The sequence below is a fragment of the Balaenoptera borealis genome (genome assembly GCF_965194805.1).
Source record: "Balaenoptera borealis genome assembly, chromosome: 13".
NCBI classification, from domain to species: Eukaryota; Metazoa; Chordata; class Mammalia; order Artiodactyla; family Balaenopteridae; genus Balaenoptera; species Balaenoptera borealis.
Genome location: NC_138870.1, coordinates 16,523,232 through 16,547,707, shown reverse-complemented (window position 1 = coordinate 16,547,707; position 24,476 = coordinate 16,523,232). Strand labels below are relative to the sequence as shown.

General features: G+C 34.5%; 1 protein-coding gene across 23 annotated transcripts in view; it reads right to left on the bottom strand.

Moving 5' to 3' along the window:
* Window positions 1-24,476, bottom strand: part of PLEKHA5 (pleckstrin homology domain containing A5) — a 236,855-nt gene that overhangs the window by 82,118 nt on the left and 130,261 nt on the right. For 21 of the 23 annotated variants that reach the window (XM_082351900.1, XM_082351901.1, XM_082351877.1 and 18 more), the window contains 4 exons: window positions 8,437-8,520; window positions 6,859-6,979; window positions 4,311-4,415; window positions 1,894-1,966 (listed from right to left, as the gene is read on the bottom strand). In XM_082351900.1, coding sequence (XP_082208026.1) covers window positions 1,894-1,966; window positions 4,311-4,415; window positions 6,859-6,979; window positions 8,437-8,520 — 383 coding nt within the window. The other 2 variants (XM_082351896.1, XM_082351895.1) reach the window with 2 other exon arrangements.

The following is a 24,476-nucleotide window of genomic DNA, read 5'->3' as shown; positions in this document are numbered from 1 at the left end:
ACCTTTACTTCTTTCAAATTAGGTTAAAAGTTTTTCTATTTTAATAAAGGTGACAAGTAGCAAGCACCTTTCCATAGGCAATAATAACAGCAAAAGACAAGAAACTCAGTGCGCTTTTTGTTGCAAATTAACACTAAGAAATTTTTATATGAGAAGGAACAAACACTTTCTTGTTCTTATTTAAAGTTCTAAATAGTCTATAAAACATACTGAAAAAGGGAGAAAAGTACAAATTATAAGCTTAGGAATAATGTATGAGTTACAAATCCTGACTTTCTGCAAGACTGGGAAAACCTTTAAGGAAAATTGTAGAGTAAGTCTGGCACTTAACTAAAGATAATACCACAATTGCGGCCTGACCAACATCTCTATGACAAAATGAAATTTTATAGGTCTGGTTAATTCTGACTCAGCAGTACTTCTCAACCACAGTATTCAGTGGGGGAAAAAGGATGAATACAATTCTAGTAATTTCTAAATCTGAAGGTCAATATGCACATGTTGTTTTGATAGATGACCACAGAATTTTGTCACACCTTTTTCTGGACAATCACAAAGTAAATTTTAAAACTGCTAATAGGTTCTAAAATTCTATTGTATTCTGTGGTATATAAATGAGTAATCATGCACTGACAATCTAATTCTTTAGTGACTGTTTCCAACCAGACTTTAGGGAAGAAGGAATGGTTGTCCAGGTTCACGATTTTATATTGTAGCTGAAGCAGATTTCTAGGGAGAGCACAGCCTATGCACCCCTTTCTCTGTTTGTACCAACTTTGTGGTATCTAACAGATCCACATGGCACATGATAAGAGACTTCTCTAGACTCTGACTTAAAATTGTTATTAATCAACAACTTATTAACCAGAAAACATTAAAAGAAGAAGAAGAAGAAGAAAAAAAAAAAGACGGACTACCCTGGTGGTCCAGTGGTAAAGAATCCGCCTTCCAACGCAGGGGATTCGGGTTGGATCCCTGGTCAGGGAACTAAGGTCCCACGTGCTGCCGGGCTACTGAGCCCGCATGCCGCAACTAGAGAGCCCACGTGCCGCAACTACAGAGCCCACGTGCTACAGAGTCCCCACGCGCTCTGGAGCCCCTGAGCCACAGCAAGAGAGAAGGCCACGCGCCACAACAAAGAGCCCGTGTGCCGCAAGGAAAAATTCTGCGAGCCACAACTAAGACCCGCCGTGCCCCAAAATAAATAAATAAATAAATAAATAAATTTTTAAAAAAGAAAAAAAAATTAGAGAGAGAGAGAGAGAAATGAAGACTGCCTTTAATAATACCTTTATTTCTTCTCCACCAAACATTAGTAGCCTGGTTTGTATCCCTTCTGTAACTTTCTCAATGTTTCATGGAGGTCTTTTTGTTTTACAAAAAGGTGTGTGTGTGGGGGGGGAGGGCTGGAAGGGATCATAATAAATACATTCTATGTTATTTTTCTTATTTGCTAGTACATCATAGCAGTCTCTAATCTAATGCTCTAAAATCATTTGCTGGGGAGAATGGGATCTCTAACGGACTGATGGCTAGATCTGACAAAACTGACAAGTAAAAAATCAAACATCAAACTAACGTTTTTCATCTATTAGGCACTGAATTCAAGGATAACATTATAGAGTGAATACTCACATGTTCTTCACACAAAACAAATCAGTTCAGCACAATCAGATTACAGAAACTGGACCAAAACTAAGACCAATCTGCTTGAAGCACGATATTGCCTTCTGTCCCGCCTTACTCAGAATTACTCAGAATTGTATGTCAATAAAGGAAAGATTTTCTTGATACTATTTGTTGATAATAAAATAGCAAAAAGATTTGTAATGTTTTTTCTTTAAAAGAGTATCTGATACTTAACATACATTCTATTGTTTACGGTAAACTCACCTCTATAATAAAAGAGGCAAAGGTCAGAAAGCACGAACCAGCGTTTCTTCCATAGCTTCATGCCAGTACTGTCCTGCATTAGATCAGCATATTAAAGGATTTTTTTTTTTTCATTTCAGAAAATTAAAACTCATTTCTGGTTTTCTTATTTGTTTAAAATAAGCTTTTAAAACAAGGTGTGTTCGACATAGGCTATACAGAAATCTAACTAAAATGCTAAACAAAATTCTGGGTTAGTTTTCTAGGGACTTGTATCATATTAAGATAGTCCCAAGTATACTGGTCTTTGAAGAGTAATACTGTCATGTAAAAGGAATTCTGTTGAAGTAATGTGATTTGGTTTCATATTTGCAAGCAATCTGAAATCCACTCTATTGAACACGTCTGCTAGCATGAGAATAATGTAACTGTGCAGCAGTGTGTGCGTTCTGGTGAACCAGATTTAATAAATATGTTAATCTTCAACAAGAAGAAAAGTATGTGATTTGAAATTATTCCAAAGGTAATGTGATTTTAAATGATTATGAATAAAGGAACCTTAGCATATAAACACATTTCATAAACATTTTTTTCTTCTTACATAAACAGCTTGGGTTTTGCTTATCCAGCAGAAAAGAGTACCTACTTGGCAGCTTTTTCTAAGTTATTTAGGTAATAAAAACGCCAAGCTCAAACAAAATCACAATTTCAATGAAAATTACCTTCCCACATGCACTACAGCAAAACTACAAGAGAAAACGAAACACAGACCCAGACACACACACACACACACACACACACACACACAAAGGCAAAAAAGAGGTCAGTTTGTATGTGCATTGATTTATATTTCTTAGTTTACTTCTAGTTGTGACTATCATCTAAAAATGTCTTTAGAACTGAAGAAATTATATGGGTAAAAATCTCCTGAAGTAAGAGATCTGTCCTTAAAATTGGCAGCTACACTAAGGAAAGCTCTCCCCCGCCCTCCCAAATTACATGGTATTTTCAATCTCCTAATTAATTATCTCTTTAGTACAGATAATTAAAGTTTAGATCTTTAAGCGGCTCTACAAACAAATATTCTCTGTAAGTCACACACCTATTACAAAATAAACACTCATGGTAGAGAAACTGGTTGGTAACGCTTTGGCAATACTAAATTAACCAAGGGATCAAGAAATAAGAACAGCAATCATTTAAAATAAGGAACCCTATATCCTCTATAAAGCTCAATATCACATGGAGCTATTTCAATAGAATTTGGACTCATTAGAAAGTCTAGTTAAAAAAACCTTTTAGCTTGGATAAGTTTAAATGTCAGATGGTTAAAATATAGTAAATGATCTTTAAGTAAAAATGAAAAGTTGGTATCCAAGTTACATACCCAATCAACTCAGTAAGAAATTGGCGAAACTAATCTGAATGGGAAATCTCTGGATTTTAAGTGGGTCTTCTGCCAATACAGTAGTTTAGTTGCCGCCCAACTTTCAGACAGAACAAGGTCTAATGAATGTTTCGTAACAAAGTCATTATGAATTATAATGAATATAATTATTAGGCCATCTGAAAGCAATTAGCAATATTTGACAGAATAAATTAGCACTATCAGTGAACTAATATTTAACTTGCTCTGCATCATCTGTACGACTGGACAAAGAAAGATAAAGGTCTTGAGTGCCGAGTTATCTCAGTTATCTGGAGTTCATTTATCTGAAACCCAGCTGCAAACCAGAAAGTGAAAAAGAAAACAAAAGCCTCTGAGCAATCCAAATAGATGTCACCAAGCCCAACGTACATGCATCCCTACTAATTCCAAAATGTACAACAGTGTTCCAAAAAAGCTTAGTTACCAGGTTTCCCAGATAATGGAACAATACAAACCCCAACTTATCAGGGAATCTGAGTGACCCATGCTTGATCAAACAAACAAAAAAAAGAAAAAACAGTACAGACACTTAAGAGAGCGGTCTTGAGAGCACAGAAGCAAAAATCTGAAAAAATCAGCAAAATCTCAACTTACGATCAGATTTCTCTATAAATTAAAGCAGAGAAGTACATAATTCTACATTTCTTGAATGATTTTTATAGGACAGAAAAATGTACCTCTGTTTTTTTTTTCCATTTAAAAAATATTTCTGCCTAGATAATTTTAGCATGCTGTTCCTAACATTTTCAGGCAGCATATATTTAATTTCAACTTTAGAAATACCTGCCCACCCCCACCCACAATATCTCTAAGTAACATCCACTACTTTTTCTTTCTCCATTGTTCCTCTAACTCTCTCCGTGGTAATAAGAAGTGAAGAATCTGGATGACCAACTCTACAGTTCTTTCTCCACTCTATACAATTGTCTTATGTGCCTTTGGCAGAAAAGGTCCCTTTTGATTCTGTCCTTTTTTCACATCAAATAGGAAAAAAAAAGAAAAAAAATACCTGTTTATAAAGCCAACCTCGTCTGACCACAGGTGCATTAGGATTCCTTTTAATTGAATTTGATCTCTTTCCAAAATTATGAACTTTTTTTGAAGCCCGTGAAGTCTAAGGGAAAAAAAAAAAAAGCCCAACAAAAAATGTAGTATTAATGCCTAGATATTGAGTTTATTTTTCATCGTCATAATTTTAATCTCTTTTCAGATTTCTCTGAAACTTCCAGGATTTAATCTTTTCAGATGAATTACTGCAATTCCACTTTTGTGTCTTAGTTGTTTCAAATGTAAGAATTCTGCACAAAGACTTTTCCTTCTCTAGGATATTACAGAAGGATCACAAATCTCTCTCCTTTAAAATCTGCGTGTACAATTTTTAAAAAGGCAGTGTGGCACTACCTGCTAAACAGAAGGAACCTTGAGTAAAAATAATATTAACACATTTCAAAGAATAAACCAAATGACAGCACTTTTTGATTTATATCTGCATTGAATCGTGTTGCTCCAATTAAAGTTAACAGTGCCATGTCACAAGAGCAAATCTAACAGATAAAATAGAAACAAACATATCACATCAAGTCAAAACAAGACTGGAAGGATCTGCTTAACGTCATGTAGTGTTTTCTTCTTTACGGACAAACTCTGAACGTGGATAATACCAGACAGATGGTGTTTACCATATTCTTAAAAGTACACATAATCTTTTAAAATACTGCTGTGTTTATCGTGAACATTTTATCTTGGTGGAATGATAGCAGTAACCAACAAACATAAAGACAAAGAAGCTGAATTTGAATTTCTCTATGAAGGTAAGTAATATCAATTTATCTCTTATTTTTCAACTTATCTAGAATCTTTGGAAATCTAGTACATTACATTAGAATCTCCTTTTATGAGGCTTGTATTAGTACATAATAGAATTTTAAGGCCCAATATCAACCATTTTGGGGGGATACATTTTAATTTACTTTTGAACAGATAATGCTTAAACACAGTGTAAATCTCAAATGGTACAAAAAGATACAAAAGGACCAGTCTACTTCTCACCTCTGGACCCCAGCACCCAAACAACCCAAACACAGCCCTGTGAGGCAACTGATACCACTGTGTATATATGTGTCTGTCCATCTGAATAACTGTTTTCATAGTTATGGAATATCTCTTTTTTTTTTCTCAAATAACTGCATATATAATACCTACTCTTCAGTATACTTCTTTAATTATCATATGAATTACAGATATTATGCATGCATGATAGTTTTCTGTGGTTGAATTTCTCATTTTCTATTTTGACTTCTGGGATTTATGTCATATTTTAGACAGCCCATCTGCATTCTGAGTTTATTTAAAAAAAACTTCCACTGTTTTCTGTACTGCTTATAGAGTTCTGTTTTTACTGCTTTAACACCTGATCCATCTGGAAAATTTTGGGTGTAAAGTGTGAGGCACGGCTCCAAACTTCTTTCCAGACAATGACTTACTGGCCCTCAACTGGTAAGTCATTTTTCTAGATTTTAATTAGTATAAATTTACAAGCATTATAATGCTGAGTTATCCTGCTAGTGTTTTATGTTATACAAGAATTAGAAATAACTTACATTATTTGAAAATTTATATTTACTTGTAATATTCTACAATATTTCATTTAAAAAACCTTAACAGGCATTTAAAATAGATAATTGTCTATTACCCATTTCTTTACAATAACCATAATTTACTATTACAATTGTTTTACTATTATAAAATACACAATTACGTTCTAAATAAAGAAAATTCTTTTTATCATCCCTTGATTTTCCTGCTATCCTTAATTTAGGACCTGAGCATTAACGTTACAGCAACTATTTATTCAGATTCAGCAGCAGGTTTTCTACGAGTTTGAAGACATTTTAATATTAAAATTCTAAATTTAAAACATTAACGTTATAGATTAAAGAACAAGAAGCAATAACTACAAACTTTTATAGACACACAAGTCTGGGATTAGAGATTAAACAATGAACATTTTTGTTTCTGATTACAAAGAAGAACCACCCACTTCTGTTTCCACGTGGCTACGGCACTTTTCACATCATGGGTTCTAAACACGTCAGTCATCAAGCACAGTGGCTTGATGGGTTTCCCTTTAGCAGTAAAAGATTTTACATTTTAAAAAAACAGGATAATATGATAGAATATATATTATCCTAGGCATACTTAATAGTCAGAAAATGGGAGTTCTAGGCCATTACATTAATCTTCACCATGAAAACTTAAGTTGATTCAGTAAACTGCCATTTTCTCACACAAACATCCATTACGTTTGTAAAATTATTCCAAATCTGAATTCTACAATATTTAAAAAATGTTAAGTCATTCAATTATTAAAATATAAGCTTACTACTTTATATTCTAAGTCACTGCTTCTTATGTCAATTACCTCGAACGTAGTTAGGTTCACGTAATAACAAAAATGAAATGATTATTCTAAAATTCTAAGCCCATGAAGAGTAACGGTAATAGGTGTTACCAATTATACCAGTTATCAATAATTAACAGTAAGCAAAATAACTTACTCTGCCTACAGGGCTCACTGGATGCCCTGCGTAGTCTGAAGTCGTGTTATAGTTAGAAGCTTCACTTATCATACTTATAGGTCGTTCCTTCTTTTCGTCAGATGTCATGGTTGTAACAGCCCTGAAAATATAATATGCCAGAATGCTAGAACTTGCTGTTTGTGTAAACTACTTTACAGTAACATTTCCCTAGAGTTAACAATGCCGGTGTCTGACTTTTTCAAAACTGCTGGGTACTGGTTAGAGCTTAATAAGCTCTAGAGTTGGAGCTTAATATTTATAACTACTTTAAAAATAATTAAGCACAACTTAATATCATGTTTATTTTAATAAGCCTTAATACAGATATGCTACTTGGTCATCTAACTGGAACATTAAAAATTTAATTACAAGATTAGCAAGTCTAATATTGAAAACAGTAACAATGATAGGGAATTCTGTGGCAGTCCAGGAGTTAGGACTCTGTGCTTTCACTGCTGAGGGCGCGGGTTCAATCCCTGGTTGGGGAACTGAGATCCTGCAAGCTGCGAGGTGAGGCCAAAAAAAAAAAAAGGAAAACAACAATAATGATACCAATAACTAATTTTTGTGAACAAATTTATAGTATATAAACTATTTTCACACATATTTCATTTGATGCTTACAAAAATCCTTAGAAACGGTAATTACCACTGCCTCTGATTTATGGATGAAAAAACTAAGCTCAAATTAGTTTAATAATTTGACCAAGTTTACAGTTTCCCTGACCTTGCATCCTGCGCACTTGAGTTTACTATCTGTGTCTGAGCTATTGTAAAAACTGCTTCTGGAATTACATTCCTCATGAAAAAAAACTTTAAGTCATGTTTCTATACCATACATAGTAAACAGATGGCATTCTGTTATTATACTTGACTGCAAATGTCCAGATAAGAAAACTGTTAAATTGTACTGTATTAAGTATGGATAACAGCAATTTCAATGCTAACCCCATTTTTTTTTTAACATCTCTATTGGAGTATAATTGCTTTACAATGGTGTGTTAGTTTCTGCTGTACAACAAAGTGAATCAGCTCTACATATACATACATCCCCATATCTCCTCCCTCTTGCGTCTCCCTCCCACCCTCCCTATCCCACCCCTCTAGGTGGTCACAAAGCACCGAGCCGATCTCCCTGTGCTATGCGGTTGCTTCCCACTAGCTATATACTTTACATTTGGTAGTGTATATATGTCCATGCCACTCTCTCACTTCGTCCCAGCTACCTTTCCCCTTCCCCATGTCCTCAAGTCCATTCTCTACATCTGCGTCTTTATTCCTGTCCTGCCCCTAGGTTCTTCAGAACCATTTTTTTTTTATTCCATATTTATGTGTTAGCATACGGTATCTGTTTTTCTCTTTCTGACTTACTTCACTCTGTATGAGAGACTCTAGGTCCATCCACCTTACTACAAATAACTCAATTTCGTTTCTTTTTATGGCTGAGTAATATTCCATTGTATATATGTGCCACATCTTCTTTATCTACTCATCTGTCGATGGACACTTAGACTAACCCCATTTTGAACAGAGGCATTCCATGAAACGCTTTACTTACTGTTCATTCACTACAAAAATACAATTGTCCTGTGATGGCTGTCCTGTGACTGGATGTTTACAGGTCACTTTCCTTTCATTATGGCTGGAAGAAAACAGAATAAGAGAAAATGTACGTGCTATTACCACAAACTTTAAAAAAATATCCTGGTAGCAAAATAGCCATTTCTTTATAGCAACATTAAAGTTAGTGAATAAAGGAGATGCAATTCAAACCCCCAGGTGTTGACACTCCTACATAACCTTTTCTACTATCTACTGTGTGTACACGTTTGTGTAAATGTTACTTACAGTTTTACAGTACAGCTAGACTCACCACTCCCAACCCCATGCCCACACCTAGTATGACCTCAATTTGTTCTTCTATTGTATAAACAAAAGTAAGTTCATCTGACTCCACAATCATTGCATCTGACGTGACAGGTGGGCCACAGAAAAGTATGAGTATCCACCTACCTTCATTATTTTGTATGCCAATCTAGGTACATTACAGAAACCTAATGCCAAATTCATGTATGGAAAAATAAATCTAACAGTACTACCAGATGGGCACCAGCACATTAAAACATAGTACCACTGGAAGAGCAATAATTTATGGCATTTTGGTTTCACAAAGGAATTTTTACATAATAATGTAATGGGATTGATTTTTATGATACCTGAAGTATGCTATAGAAAAATGGAATCTGAAGGAGCAAACAAAAATCTTAAATGAAATGTACAAACAACAACACAAACAAAGAAAAATCTACTTATTATGTTTGCTGAAAAAAAATCTGGTTTGATTAAAAGAGTGACTATTTTTTGGAGAATAAGGCCTTTGCCTTATACTAGAAATAAAATATAAAGAAATATAAAATATAAAGAAATACTATTCTTTCTAGGTCAAATGATAGAATTAGGCTTCCTATTGTTTTCTAGAAATGAGAGGAGAAAAATCCCAAACTATCTAAGCCAAAAATAACAGATGCCCAAAATAATATGCAATATACATTGATATACTAAAAAAAATACATCATTTGTAAAGAAATATTTTTTTCCCATTTAGTAACGTACCACAAAGCGACCTGTAAGGAAGATCAATCATTGGTGTGCTAGATCTTAGAAAACTTACTTTCATTATGGAGAAAATTGTCAAGATGTTGTACTGAATACTGCTTTGTTAATCTTAAAAGATTATTACATGTGATCTGTATTGCAGGACATTTATAACCACAAGCCACAAACTTTCTGGCAAACTTCAGATACTTAAGTTCCTTTTCCAAATCTGAACTTTCACTAATATTATTTTTATTGGTTACTCAAGTACTAGAAACTTTAGTAAATAAAACTAAAACCATACAAAAGAAAAGGTATACAGTTAAAAAAAATTATATATTGACTATTGTGACAACAGAATGATTGGTGGAATATAATGTGTTTCTGTTATTCCTTTAGTTAATTGGTGCTTATTACACCAACTGGTGTTTACAAGACTACTAAATTATCAGCCTTTTGCGGTGGTTTTTTCTTTTTACAAAACACATTCAATAGGTGTTAAGAGGTGGTGGATTTAGATATTTATTTGTGGTGATATTTTCACTACATAAAAAGTATGCAAGTGACTTTATCTTAACTGTTGATTTAAAAAAGTACAATAGTAATAAATAAAATAAAATTCAAATTAAAAAAAAGTACAACAGTGGAAACCTAAAGTCTCATAATGGGATATCAGTTTATGTAATAAGCAATCAACTGATAACAGAATAACTAAGAAAGTATAGCCTCTGGAGATAAGTGGAAAAAGATGAAGTACCCAAATGTGATGAATACCACGAATGTGTCAAGGTATGTAACTTCTCATGTTTTAACAGAATAAAACACTGTGGGGGAGAAGGGGAGTAAATTTGTGATGCAGATTAGACACCTTAATAAGGAAAACTGGAGGATAGCATCTTTTTTCTTTAAAGTGTCTTCCTGGGGAGGAGCATTAAAAAGCTGGAGTTGGTTGAGTGGAAGATAGAACAGAAATATACAAATTCTTTTTATAAAAACCAATATTGCAAAAATAAAACAAATAACCCCCTATTGTATTATTTTCCTACGATATGTCATCTTGTCTAGAAGGAATGAATATAGCAGACTCTAATCCTAATATTCTAGAAGCTGTAAATTATAACAGCACAGCCCTGCAATGGTTACTGGGATAAGAGATTCCTTTGACCTCTGGAACAGTAGACTTGAGTACCCATTAGACAAGGAAACACGGCAATGGAGACATTAAAGAACAGTCAAAAAGGAGCACAAACATTCTTTTCCCCCAAGGTGGATGTTATTTCAATGAAACTGACATTTTTATTGTCCAAGTACTTTTTTAAGATCACAATGTCTTAAAGTAAAACTAACTAAATAAAAATCTTAGCATTCCATCTTAGTTAAAAGTTCAGTGACTAAAACCAATATGAAAAACGAACATATTTATGTTCTTTTACTTTTCCAAAGTACCCAATGTGTTTTCTTTTAATGTTATGATATTAAATTGACATAAAAATTCATTTATTTAGAAGGATACTCTAACATGAAAGTCTTTTGCTGTTCTTTAACGAAAGAAATAATCTTTCCTACTACGTACACCTAATTGTAACATAAAGTAAACACAGAAGTCCTCTGAAATGTTTATTCATTTGTTCTGACTTATATTTTAAATTATAGTCATTCAAGATTACTAGGTTTCTATAAAATCCAAATTCAGAAGATTGAGATTTTATAGGCAATTAGTTTAGTTACAAAATTGTCATCTCCCATAAAACAACATACTTAGCAAATAAAAAATCAGAGTAATGTTTTCTAATCATTTTGTTAAAAATGAATTAAAATAAATTGAGTATGACAAACCAAAATATCAGCCAAACCAAATTCCAGTCTTAACTGTTTAAACGTCATAATTTTCCACTACCTGATAGGATTGTCAATTCTCACTGCTCTTGTGCAAATCTATTTTTATACACATTTTAAAATTTCAAAACCTTTCACTGCAAAGTAAAGGAGCTGTTACAGTGGAGGATTACTGGACTGAATGTCAATATTATGACATAGTATGAGTGTGTTTCATGTTTGGTCATTGCAATCATTGTTGCTTTTGTTGTGGTCATCCATGTACAATGCTTGGTGTCAGTCTATCTCTTGTAAAAATAAAATACAGTGTGTGTGTGTGTGAAAAAAAAAAATTTCAAAACCATTCCTTCTTATTATGTTGGCATTTACACTTCATTTTTATACTAATGTTGCATTTTTAAGTACTGTAATGGTAAAGGATAAACAATTTCTAAATTACTCACAGAAACTAAAAATATGAGTTAAAAGCATACTTAGTGCCAATAAATAACAGCAATGTAAATGAAATCCAAATGAACCTTTGAAAACATAAGGAAAAAGCTATCTCTGTTAATGCACAGAATTCTTTTAGTGCATAATACATGAGTTCTTTAATACACACAGCAACTGGGCACTGTGGGAGGTGGCTGGCCGAGGTATCACATGTCATGACCACCTTCCCTGGTGCAAAAGAGGAGTGACTGCTTAGGGCCACGAGGGGGCAGGGAAGACAAGATTCCAGCCTTCAATTCTACCAGTTTGTCCCCAGCATTATTTACAAAGTGTATCTTTTCATCCTACACTCGCCATCCTTTTTGTAGTCCAAAGGTTTTTTTTTTTTTCCCTCCTCCTTTGAAGGGCTTCAAAATTCAGATCAAGAGTACCATAAGTTTTCCTATAACATTCATGTAGACGTGTGTTCCAATTCAATTCATATATTAAGGAACAATGTGAGTGCCACATAAATCCTGCATTTGTTTATGCATGATCCCGTCCATGAGGAAGTCTAGGTGAGTGCAGAAACTGCACCTTGATGATGCAGCCCCTAGGAGCACACAAATCACACACCTGCACACCCTCAAACGTCCACCAGCTACTTCAGTTCATTGCCTGTTTTATGAAACACACCCATCCACGTGCAGTGATACAACTTTGTCTAATTTCACAACTGCCTACTTCCAACAGTTCCCAATAATTCACAAGCTGAAACCCTTCCAATTCCATTTCCACAAGCAAACTGCAGGGCTTTCTCAATGCAGAGGGTATATGTAGTATTTTTGTATTTTCTAAGCATTTAATATGTGTGAAACTGTGCTACCACTTTCATTAGGTTCCTATCTTTATTTTTATGTGTTACTAATGAGGTTTTTTAGTGCTGTGCCCCTAAACCCATTTTCCACAAAAGCTCCATGCTTTCATTGTCCAATTTTGCACAGAGAGGCGATTTTTAGGAAGACACGTGCCGTGTTACAGCAAAAGTGACTGTACTACTAAATTATGAACTAACATACCTCTGTGCTACTAAAAATGCATTTGAAGCTTTACTAGACAAGGTGTTATTTTAAAAATCTTTGCCAGAGATTTTATGCTCTTCATGACCGAAAGGGAAAAACTGAAAAGATACGGTTTTATATAAATTTGGGTTTCTAGAGGAATCCTTACAAAGAAGGGATAAAATTCAGGTCTTGATATAAAATACCCTTATGGTCACAGAACAAACTAATTCCCTTCTCTCTGACTCACTGTGGCATAGGAAGAGGTCCAAACTTTTCTAAATATGAGATCAAGTATTCGCCTCCACCTAACTCTTACTTCCAGACTTCTGTCTGTGATGGTTTAATGTGTAGGTTTAGACCAGTGGTTTTCAACTGGGAATGATTTTTATCTCCCAGGGGACATTTGGAAATGTCTGGTAATATATACATTATTGAAGTACAGTCGATTTACAACATTGTGTTAATTTCTGCTATACAGCAAATTGACTTAGTTATGCATAGATACACATTCTTTTTTATATTCTTTTCCATTATGGTTTATCCCAGGACATTGAATATAGTTCCCTGTGCTATACAGTAGGACCTTGTTGTCCATCCATTGTCTGGTAGTATTTTTGAATGTTACAACTGGGGCTGGTATGTAGTGGGTAGAGGCCAGGATGCTGCTCAACATCTTACAAAGTGCAGGAAAGTTCTCCACATGAAAGAAGCATCCAGCCCCAAATATCAACAGTGCTGAGGTCGATAAACCCTGCATCAGACCATCATAGCCCTCTAACAATGAACTCCACCAAATAAGCCACGTTTATTATTTCTTTGTGTTCCTGTTCTTCTCTAGAGATGACAGAAGCAGCCATTGAGACCACTGGTCCATGAATCAGACTACTTAGGTGTGAATCCCAGCATCTTCCTCTCACTAGCTAGGTGACCTCAGGCAGGTTACTGTACCTGTCCACGCCTCAACTGCCTCAATTAGGTAACAGTAGCCATGTCACAGGTTGTTACTTCATTTGTTCAGAGCTGTTCTGGGCACCTGGGGATGGCAGTGAATAAAACATAAAAATCACTGCCCTCATGGAACTTACTTTCTAGTGGGGATGTTAAGAGTAAAGAGTATAAACATGACCTGGAACAGACAAGCCCTCGATAACCGTTATTTATTTTTGTTATGAACTACAGGACTTTGAGCATATGTTGTTGTCATCAGACTACTGTTCAATCACCTGTTTAAACAGTAACAGTTCATATTAACACGTACCCCCAAAACTGTTTAAAAACTCATGTTATCCCACTACTCAGTATTTATTGTAAAAGAACAAAGTTGTGATCTCTCTTGGCTTTCATGCTTCTGGTCAAGATACCCTTAATATGTCCAAAAAACAAAAAATAGAGGAGAAAAGTAATTCTAATATAAAAGCTCCAGAGCAAGAGTAGCTATGTTTTTAAGGCAGTATTCGAGAAGGTTTTTAAATAGTGACAGACAACACTTAAAAAAAAAAGGCTTCTGCTATTCCAGAGAGTTCAGGACTGAAGGAAATTGCTCATATTCAATAGTTCAATCTGAGGCTAATGCTCTATCAAAGGCCCAGATAAAGGACTGAATCAATGCCATTTTTAGAAAAGGTTATCAAGAAATTGACAAGTTGCAACACAAATTGCTTGTTCTTTGGCACTATGCCCTCTTCACTATTTATTACTAGACATTTAATCATTTACTAAAACTAGAAAATCAAATGAAAGACCTGCTTAATTCCAGCCTTTATGGAACTATTCCATTCAATAATAATTTGGTTTTAAAAGATCTTAAGATGAATAAATCAGTGTGTGTATAAAATGGTATATTTCCACCAAATTATATAAAAAACAAATTAAAAATGACATATCTACTGGAGAGATGGAACAGAAATTCATTACTCCCTTATTCTTTTTCAGATCTTATTTGTGAAGTGAACAATGCATCATGGAAGTAACTGTACCAGAAAACCTGGGCAAAGGTGTGCTGTTTAAGCAGTTCTGAGCTTTACATCAAAAGGGAATGAGCTGATAAACTACATGGCTCCTATAACCTATTTATGGAAACAAAATTTAGTGGGTTAGAATCAACTCGAAGCAGCAGGTTCTGTTATATGAAGAGTAACTGAGACTGTGGGGCGGCGCTCTGAAGATCAGGGATGATGGGTGTCCATTTCCAGGCTTGCCGAAGGAAGACATTTTTTGGTTCGGTCCACATTGCTAGTCTGCTCTCAGCAGGAGACTTACGAGGGAGGATTCCAACCAACGACATCCCTAAGGAAACAATCCCCATACACTAAAAAGATGCATAAAATGTACATTTCAAATATAAACCCCAATAAAATTACAGGTTTAGAAAGAGAGGAAAAAAGGTGTCTGCTAATATGGTGTTTAAATTTTTTAGTATAATGATAAAAGTCAGGAACACTGACTTCAGTAACACTGAAGGAACTGTTTCATTCTTAATGGAGTGTTATTTCAAACTACATAAGGTAAAAGACGAAGTATTTAACACAACTGACTATGAAGTGACAAATGAAATCTGGTTATAAAACTCCTGTCATCCAACAATAAGGCCAAAACCTTGCAACTTCTGTTGAGTGTAAATGTAAATTTTAAATCAGATATTTATAAATAGGTAAAATACCCTCACAAGAAGTTCTTTAAAACATCAGGATTTGTCTGATTTTTTCAAAAATGAATATAGTACTGAGAGTACTAGATTGAAAAATTAAAATGAAAAATTAGAGCAATGTTGCATATAATAAATCAGTACAGCACATGGTATTATATTCTTTGAACCAAGCATGGAAAGACGTTATTCCTGATTTTAAAATAAGAACATTTGAGATTTCAAGGAGATATTATTCATGACTGCATAATATGGCAACACTGATTGGCTTGCCCTGTTTAGTTAGGCATCTGCATAGTCCCAAACTGGCTGCTGTGGTCCCAAACATCACATGCAGACCATAGAGTCCAGAGGTGAAAGGAAAGTCTCTGCTTACATATTCCTTTTCAAGAAATTTCCCAAGAGCTCCCCGGCCATCCTTGTCCAGGCTCTCATGAGCCAGACATATGCGTCTACGTCTAATTCAATCAACGGTAAGTGAACTCACACCATTCAAGATTCACAATTTTGTCTGTGGCTCACAGGGAGGAAAGTCAATAAAATGAGGTTATATTATAATAGCAAGGAAGAAGGAGAAGGGAAAGGCTATTAGCTAAGGAAACATCTCATTTTTCTTAGAGAAAGCAACTCACATAGGTTTTCAAAGAAAATACTGGTACTAGCATATTCAAAACTAGATTTTCCTGTTCTGCCTGATAAAAGAGGAAAATGCTTTACCGGGTTATTCTTTTGGGAAGCTTTGGGAAGGTAAAGAGGGTGATTTAAGCTGAACTTTAAAAACTCCAGAGGTTTTATTTACATCCTCAGAAAAAAATTGTTTTCCTTTGCATTGTTTTAATTAATTCATTTCAAACTTGGAAATTAATTGACATATAACATTATATTAGTCTCAGGTATACAAGATAATGAGTCAGTATTTGAATATATTGTGAAATGATCACAGTAAGTCTAGTTAATAGTTAACATTGGTCACCATACAGTTACAAAAAATTTTTTTTCCTGTGATAATAACTTTTAAGATCTTAGCAACTTTCAAATATGCAAAATAGTATTATTAACTATAGTCACTATGCTGTACATTATACCCCCATGACTTATTTAACACTGGAAGTTTGTACCTTTTGACCTCCCTCACCCATTTCACCCTCCCTACCCTTTCCCCTGCCTCTGGTAACCATCCATCTGTTTTCGGTTATCTATAAGCTCTCTCTCCCTTTTTAAAGATTCTACATATAAGTAAGATCATATAGTATTTGTCTTTCTCTGTCTGACTTGTTTCACTTAGCATCATGCCCTCAAGGTCCATCCTTGTTGTTGCAAATGGAAAGACTGCCTTCCTTTTTAATGGCTGAATAATATTCCATCGTGTGCCTATGTACATGTATGTGTATGTACACACACACATACATACTACATCTTCTTTATCCATTCATCCACTGATGGGCACTTGGGTTGTTTCCATATCTTGGCTATTGTAAATAATGCTGCAGTGAATGTGGGAGTTGGGGGACGGTGCAGATAGCTTTCTGAGTTAGTGTTTTTGTTTCCTTTGGATAAATACCCAGAAGCGGAATTGCTGGATCAACATGAGAGTTCTATTTTTAATTTTTTGAGGACACTCCATATTGTTTTCCACAGTGGCTGCACCAGTTTACATTCCCGGTTCCCTTTTCTCCACATCCTCACCAACTCTTGTTACCTCTTATACTTCTGATGACAGCCAATGTAACAGGTGTGAGGTCATAGCTCACTGTGGCTTTGATTTGCATTTCCCTGATGATTAGTATTGTTGAGCACATTTTCATGTACCTGTTGGCCATCTGTATGTCTTCTTTGGAAAAATGTCTATTTAGACCCTCTGCCTGTTTTTTTTAACTGGATTTTTTTTTTTTTTTTTTTTTTTTGCTATTGAGTTGTATGAGTTCTTTATATATTTGAGATTATTACTCCTTATCAGATATATGATTTGCAAATATCTTCTCCTATTAGGTAGGTTGCCTTTTCATTTTGTTGATTGTTTCCTTTGTTGTGCAGAGGCTTTTTAGTTTGATGCAGTCCCACTTGTTTATTTTTGCTTTTGTTGCCTTTGCATTTGCTGTTAGGAAAAATTGTTTAAATGTTTTGGCCATTAATAACTATGTACTGGCTACTTCTTAGTATTGCAATTCTCCCCGGGAGTACTTGTTTTTGTGTTTTTATTTTAAAAATACCTTTGCTTCACGAGTAACACCAATGACCGCTTTACTACAAAATCCATTCTGTTTTTTAATTTAAGAAATAAATATTGAAATTGCTATTAACATTGTCAATAACAGCCAATAATTCTTCTGAGTAATACATTAGACAAAGCAAGGTTTATTAGGTAGTGTTTTATATGTGTATCCATGGCAAGAAGGTCGAAAATTTATCCACTATGCACAAACAAAATATGTTATTTTAGAAAACTCTGTCCCACAGAAGAGATTTTGGTTGTCTCTTATTAAATTCAGCTGCAAACCCATTTGTATGATTTGCTCAGAATCATGTATTTCCCTTATGGGAGAGAAAGAAGGATTTAATTTAGTCTAAGAAAAATAGGATATCATAGTGGTTTGGCAATTCTTTCTGCAACCCTGGTAGAGAAACCAGTGTCATGACTTGGACTTTTACAAGGGCCCAACCCATACAAGCTGCCACATACCCACAATGTTGTTAGACTGGAGCAAGGCAGGGAGATGTGGGGATTATGGTAGCGATTGTATTTCTCAAATTTAGGTAGAAAACCAGACAGCAAAGAGCTCAGATGTTCACTGACAACTCTTCAACATCCTTCCACTCAAACCAAAAAGAATATTGTACATTCTCAATTTGGCCTTGGTTTCATTACACTATCAGACAATTATACTTTTCAGCTTACTTTAAAATTGAAGAGCTTTGCAAACTATTACATATAGAATGGATAAACAACAAGGTCATACTGTATAACACAGGGAACTATAATCAATATCCTGGGATAAACCATAATGGAGAAGAATGTATACATATATGTATAACTGAATCATTGTGCTGTACAGCAGAAATTAACAACACTATAAATCAATTATACTTCAGTTAAAAAAAAGAAAAAAGTTGAACAGCTTTTATCAATAGAACTCATAACGCTGTATGTTACCCACTGAGACTCAGTCTCAAATTAGGTTTAAAAAACATGTTTGTAGCAGTGATTTAGTTATTAAATATTATTTTTATTTATTAGTTATGAATTCCACAATTGGGTCTATGGTGGTCCAGGGTAAATTTTAAAATATTGTTAAACATAAAGTTGATTAATGTCTTATGCAGATAACTATTTAAATTCATTTTCCTTTAAATAAAAAGGAGAAAAATGTTATGTTGAAATCTGACTACCACAATGACTGACTCTGCAATTTATTTTTAAACTGAAGTATGGAAAATTATGCCTACAATTAAAAGCAGTGTTTTAAGAACAAAAGAAAACACTAAAAGTGCCATGCCTTTTCTTGAGAGAAACTGAATTCTTGAGCCTTAGTTATGTGGAGAAATAACCACTGAGTCAGCAATCTAAAAGATTGTAATTTTTTTTCTTTGCAAAACATGTAAAGTATATATTTCCTTTCCCCACATTTAGTTCTAAATGCCATTTGCCTTTAACTTAGAGCTAACTGCTTCCAGACATCCTGCTCAAACCTCAGTGATTCATTTACCCACATCTACAAATTCTCCCTACAGTCTTAACCCTTTATAATCTATCCTCTCTCCTCTCATCATTCAGGAAATGGATCGGCTCAGATTTCTTGGGGGAAACGAAGGACTGAACAGGTGTGAGGGCCTCGATGATCCTCGCTCCCAACAATAAACATTAAAATCATCACCTACATAGTAATCACCACGTGATGTCACACTCAGTGCTGCGCGCACACTCCTTCTGTCGCACGCTACACTGGAAACTTGACCATCTATCCTCACACAGACCCCCTGAGGTCTGCATTACTATCTTCACTTCACGTGTGAATAAACTGAGGCTCACAGCATTTACGAAGGTGTCAGAAGTCACAGAGAGACCTGGTCCCCAAGGTTTCAGTTGTGCCCTGTTTAGTCCCCCTTCCCCCCCCTTTCAACAGCTGCCCCTTCCTTGACTCATCTCAGCCAGTGGGACTTCTATATTCTGCCCTACATCTTCTCCCAATGTAACTGAAACACAGCACAACACAACACAATCCTTTCCTTGGAGGTCCTTCCCTCTTGCACAGACCATGGACGTGTATCCTCCCTCTTCTCCTTTCCGTCCCATTGCGTAGCATCACCCCAAGACTATTTCTATCTGAAGCACAGTAAGGAAACCTGTTCTGATTCCAACTTAATTTTAAACCCAGCATTTCTTTTCCATTTTCTTATTTTCTAAGCCTTTGCAATCATTTTCCACTTTTAGCTACTCAGACAACACTATCACAACATAATTGTAAATGTAACCTCACATTTGATTATCGGTCCCGAAGAATTTAAGTACAAATAACAACAACAGTAAAGAATGGGTTTTACAGAATCACCCAACAGGAACAGAAAACTTTGCTTTTCCCGCTGGGAAAATAGGAGTATGACGCAACGCTGCAAAAGTACAAAGCTGAAAGCATTATTATAGACTAGGAACAAAATAAAGAAAAAAATAAAAAATTCAAAAGATGAGACACATAAATTCATCTGTTTTAGTTTTTTGTATTTACAGATAATTTCTAAATCATCTTCTGAAAAAAACCTTCCTGAATAAAACCAATATGCTCATTTAGAATCTACAAAATAAATTTTACAATAGATTTTAAATAATTTTGGAAGTAGTGCAAGAATAATTCAATTAACACCATGCTAGTTATGAACAAAATGTACCCAGCAAGTTAATAACTGTTATCCATCCTGAGTGTTATGGGACAGCTACATTTTAGATCACTTAATAAATTACATTATACACAAAAATGCTTAAAATAATTTAGATAATTCTCTCACTTGGAAGCCATTTAAGTGATTCTTAAGAAGCTTTTAAATGGGAAGGTTAAATGACACTTTATGGTTAAAACAGAAAAATGGCTCTTAGAATGCACAAGCTAATCCACCAGAGTAATTTTCTGTCAAGCACTCAAGAAACAAGTGACATTTCTGGATGCTACCCAGAAATTACCCTACACAAGTTGACAGCTAACGGCATCTCCATCACTGCCTTAGTCTAGGCTCTTATGTCTCCAAGACTCTTAACATCCAAATCCAACTCATTTTAATCAGGATATCTCCCATTTAGACCATCCTCACTGAGCCTCAACTTCTTTCTGTAAAACAGGAACCAAAACCAAAACAACAACAAACTTTACTCCATGGGGCTTTGTAAAGGATCAAGTACCTGGTAGCACCACCATCCATTACCTAATAAAGCCCTCACTAAACAGTAGCTAAACTTGAATGTGCAGGTGGAGTTAGCTTTCCTGAAAAGAAGTAAAATTATGTCATATCCTTGCTTTAAAAAGTTGCTGGCTCTCTGCTCTATCTTTAATGTGAAGTACAACTGATCTAAGGTTAAAGCTTACTATTGACTGATCTATGTAAAAAGTCCTTGTAAAACCACACAACAGAGTAAAAATGATCACAGGGTATATTTTAGAGGTTTCAAAGAATACTTATTTGAAAAATTACAGTCACTTGTATAAAAAAAACTATTAATACAAAAATCTAATGGAGTTTTAAAATAAAACTAAGCAGAACTCTAACTTGGAAACATGTCAGTAGTCAGAAATATTCTTGGCATTTAAAAGCAATAATGTGGCATTAAAAATATATATAACCTAGAATTTCATTAATTCAGACAACTCTGCTAGTCCCTAGTGAATGCTAATTAGTAATGTTTTATTGTAACATGCATTAAATGTAAGTTTACTATACCACTGGGAAGGAAGCAAACAACAAATTAGAAAAAGAGGAATTTAAACACCATCTCTTTTGCTTTTTTGCGGGTGGTTATACACTACTTTACAAAGTTAACCTAATTCTAACCTACACTTAAATAACCACACAGTTGCAAAAAAGATCCAATTATTTTATTGTAGATGAAACATTCTTCCCAACAGAATCAAGCTGACAGACTAAACAGCTCAATTCAAATAGAAAAAGAAAAAAAATCAGTAATCACTGAATTTTACTATCCTTCATTGCATAGTCTTTAATCATTTTAATATTGCATGAGCTTTATCTAAACAACCACTTCAAGGACAAAAAGGGAGTTACTAATAAGTCAAATGATACCTTTATGCAACAAAAAGATTTTGTTAAAAAACAGTACTTTCTTTCAAAATGGCTATGTTTTTGTGTAACTTAAATACTTTCATTCATTCAATATGAGACAGGCACTGATGACACACAGCCTTAACAATGTTATACATAAACAAATAGGAGGAGTAATATAACCAAAAACGAAACACAAAGGGGAGGCAGATTAGGGACTGATCTTGCTTAGAAAGGGGAAGAGCAGGGAAGGTGGCACAGAAGTGTCTGCCATTTGAATTGAGCTTCCATGAATCAGCAAGAATATTCGGATGTGGCCAGAGTTTAGCACAGACTGAAGGGATGGGGGCACAGAAATGGGGCTGAAAATCTAGGCTTTGAGTGAAAATATATTTACATATAAAAATTTTATTATATAAGTTTTGAAGCAATGTATTTGCTCCATTCTTAGGTTCTCTGTCACTTCAATTTCCAAGGAATATATATTTTTTAACTCTGAAAAGGTCCAAATCATAATGCACTTATGTGACGCACACAGCACTTTAACTAAGGCTCAGTTTAGTCAGCAACTCATTATCCCCAAGTACTGAGAAATTTCTCACTTACAGATGAGGTAGGAGTTGGACAGAAATCTGACCCAGAATACCAGGGCAGGGCCCACTTCCCACAGCAGACCACTGTGATGGCCGTATTCTACTCTGGAGACACTTCCTTCTAACAGAATGCAAGGCCACGGCATGCTATTAGTTGGTTAGATAACTAGTAGGTGTCCATCATCCCAGAAAAGACGAAATCTCTCTAATTCAGGATCAAGATATTCTCCTCACTCATTTCACTTGCTTCATCAATTCATGCTCAAATATTCATTAAGCATCTATTAAGCACAAGGTTTTGTACTGTCCACTACTAGGAAACAAAAATATAGTTCAAGACTATAACGGGCTTAAAGAATTACTATTCCATCTGAGTTTACTAATTAAGCTAAATTTCAAACTTGAAGAATACAGCAATTATATTTTACCATCAGGCTTCAGTATTGGTGGAAAGAGTTCCTCAAAGCGCACCTTATTCACTAGAAAACAGACAAGCACTTTATTCCCAGTGCTTTAGACTTGAGTCAGACTTTTAAGTCAATTTCAGGTTATCCCTCCTCCCCCACAACAAGCTCTGCTCATCCTCCCTTCTTTTTTGTTTTGCCAGATTCAATTTCCTGTTCATACAAAAAAGTTTAAGTAGCTTGTCTTCACTTGAACTTTAGCAGCAGTTTAGGCCAATGACCTCTGATGTCATAATGCTTCAAAAACATCTTTGTTTAGAATGTATACTGAATATAGTCCAATTCATCATTACTACAGTAACTTACTGATTAAGTTTAAAATATAGGCTATTTTAAAACCATGTTAAAATATTTTAGGTAGATTTGAGATAAATTTTAAAGGGAATAAAAATATTAATGAATTCTCTATATACTTTCTAGCTCTGGGCAGAATTTTCAGTTGAAAATTCTGCAGCTTATGGGAAAAATTGTGGATCTTGAATTAAGACTGTCAAGTCAAATAAAATAAAGTTGAAACCCTACTTCTATATCCTGTGCTTCTAAATATAATAGAAATACAATGTATTAGGAGTCATAATAAGGCAATTATTGATATCTTTGCACATTTGCATATAAACAACTGATTTAGGTCACTTCCTTTCAGTACCTATCTTATTCATTTAAAAAATATGTACAAATAGTCTTATTCTTTAATTGCTTCAGAAAATTGATGTGAAAATATTTACATTTATTAAGAATTTTCGTATTGTCTTTTCTTAAACTAGACTTACAAGTAAAAAGTGCCTGTTCTTTAAGAGAAAACTTTGTTGGAAAATTCCTCTAAAAGACCTTGAAATCACAAGGCTGCTACTGAACCTGCAAGAAAAGAATTATGCCAGAAATGACAAAGCGTAAGGCTTTAAAGGCTTCAGTTTATACTATATAAACAGTATGAAATTAAAATTAAAATAATATCATTCATCCACTCAAAATGAAGGGGAAAAAAAGCAAAATAGCCACGCACACACACACACAACTTACCCAACATAGCCTACTTCTTAAGCTAATGATTTCAAAACAACTAAATCAATTCATTTACTGCAATTCAAAGAGACATGAATTAAAATTGCTAATAAGAAATCTTTAAAGGCATGTTGCCAGCCTTTACAATCAAAGGCAGTAGTAATTTAATTAGTTTAAATGCCAAAATATTGTCTATAATAATCTCCTGCCATTATATTGCTCTTAAATTTTAGGTAAATGAGGATTCCTATTTTGAGGATCCTACTTTGTGAATTCCTATTTTGAATCACGTTACCAGATAATTAAAGAATTAAATAACTAGCAGCTTCAGCTAACTTAATTAATTTAGACTAGTAATATACTTTTTAATAAAAGTATTACATAATGAGTACTGTTAGCATCTCCTCCAAAGGAACTTCTGAGAATTATTCATTTGGCTCTCGTGAAGGGGGAGAAAAAAAAAAAATCAAGCTTCTCCTCTGAAGAAGTTAAAACAATAAACAAAAATCTTTAGGCTTTCAAGCAATTTGCAACTACTGTGCATTTATGCAACTTCAAGTTAAGGAGAGACCAAAAGGAAGATTACATCTTAATCTCAAGTCATTTGAAAAGTCTAACAATGCATTTACATTTCTACAAGAATACAATACTTCAGTTATAGAAATATTTATAATATGTAAATCCTTTGCACTAGGTACTGTGCCTGGCACTAGGGCTACAAAGATTAT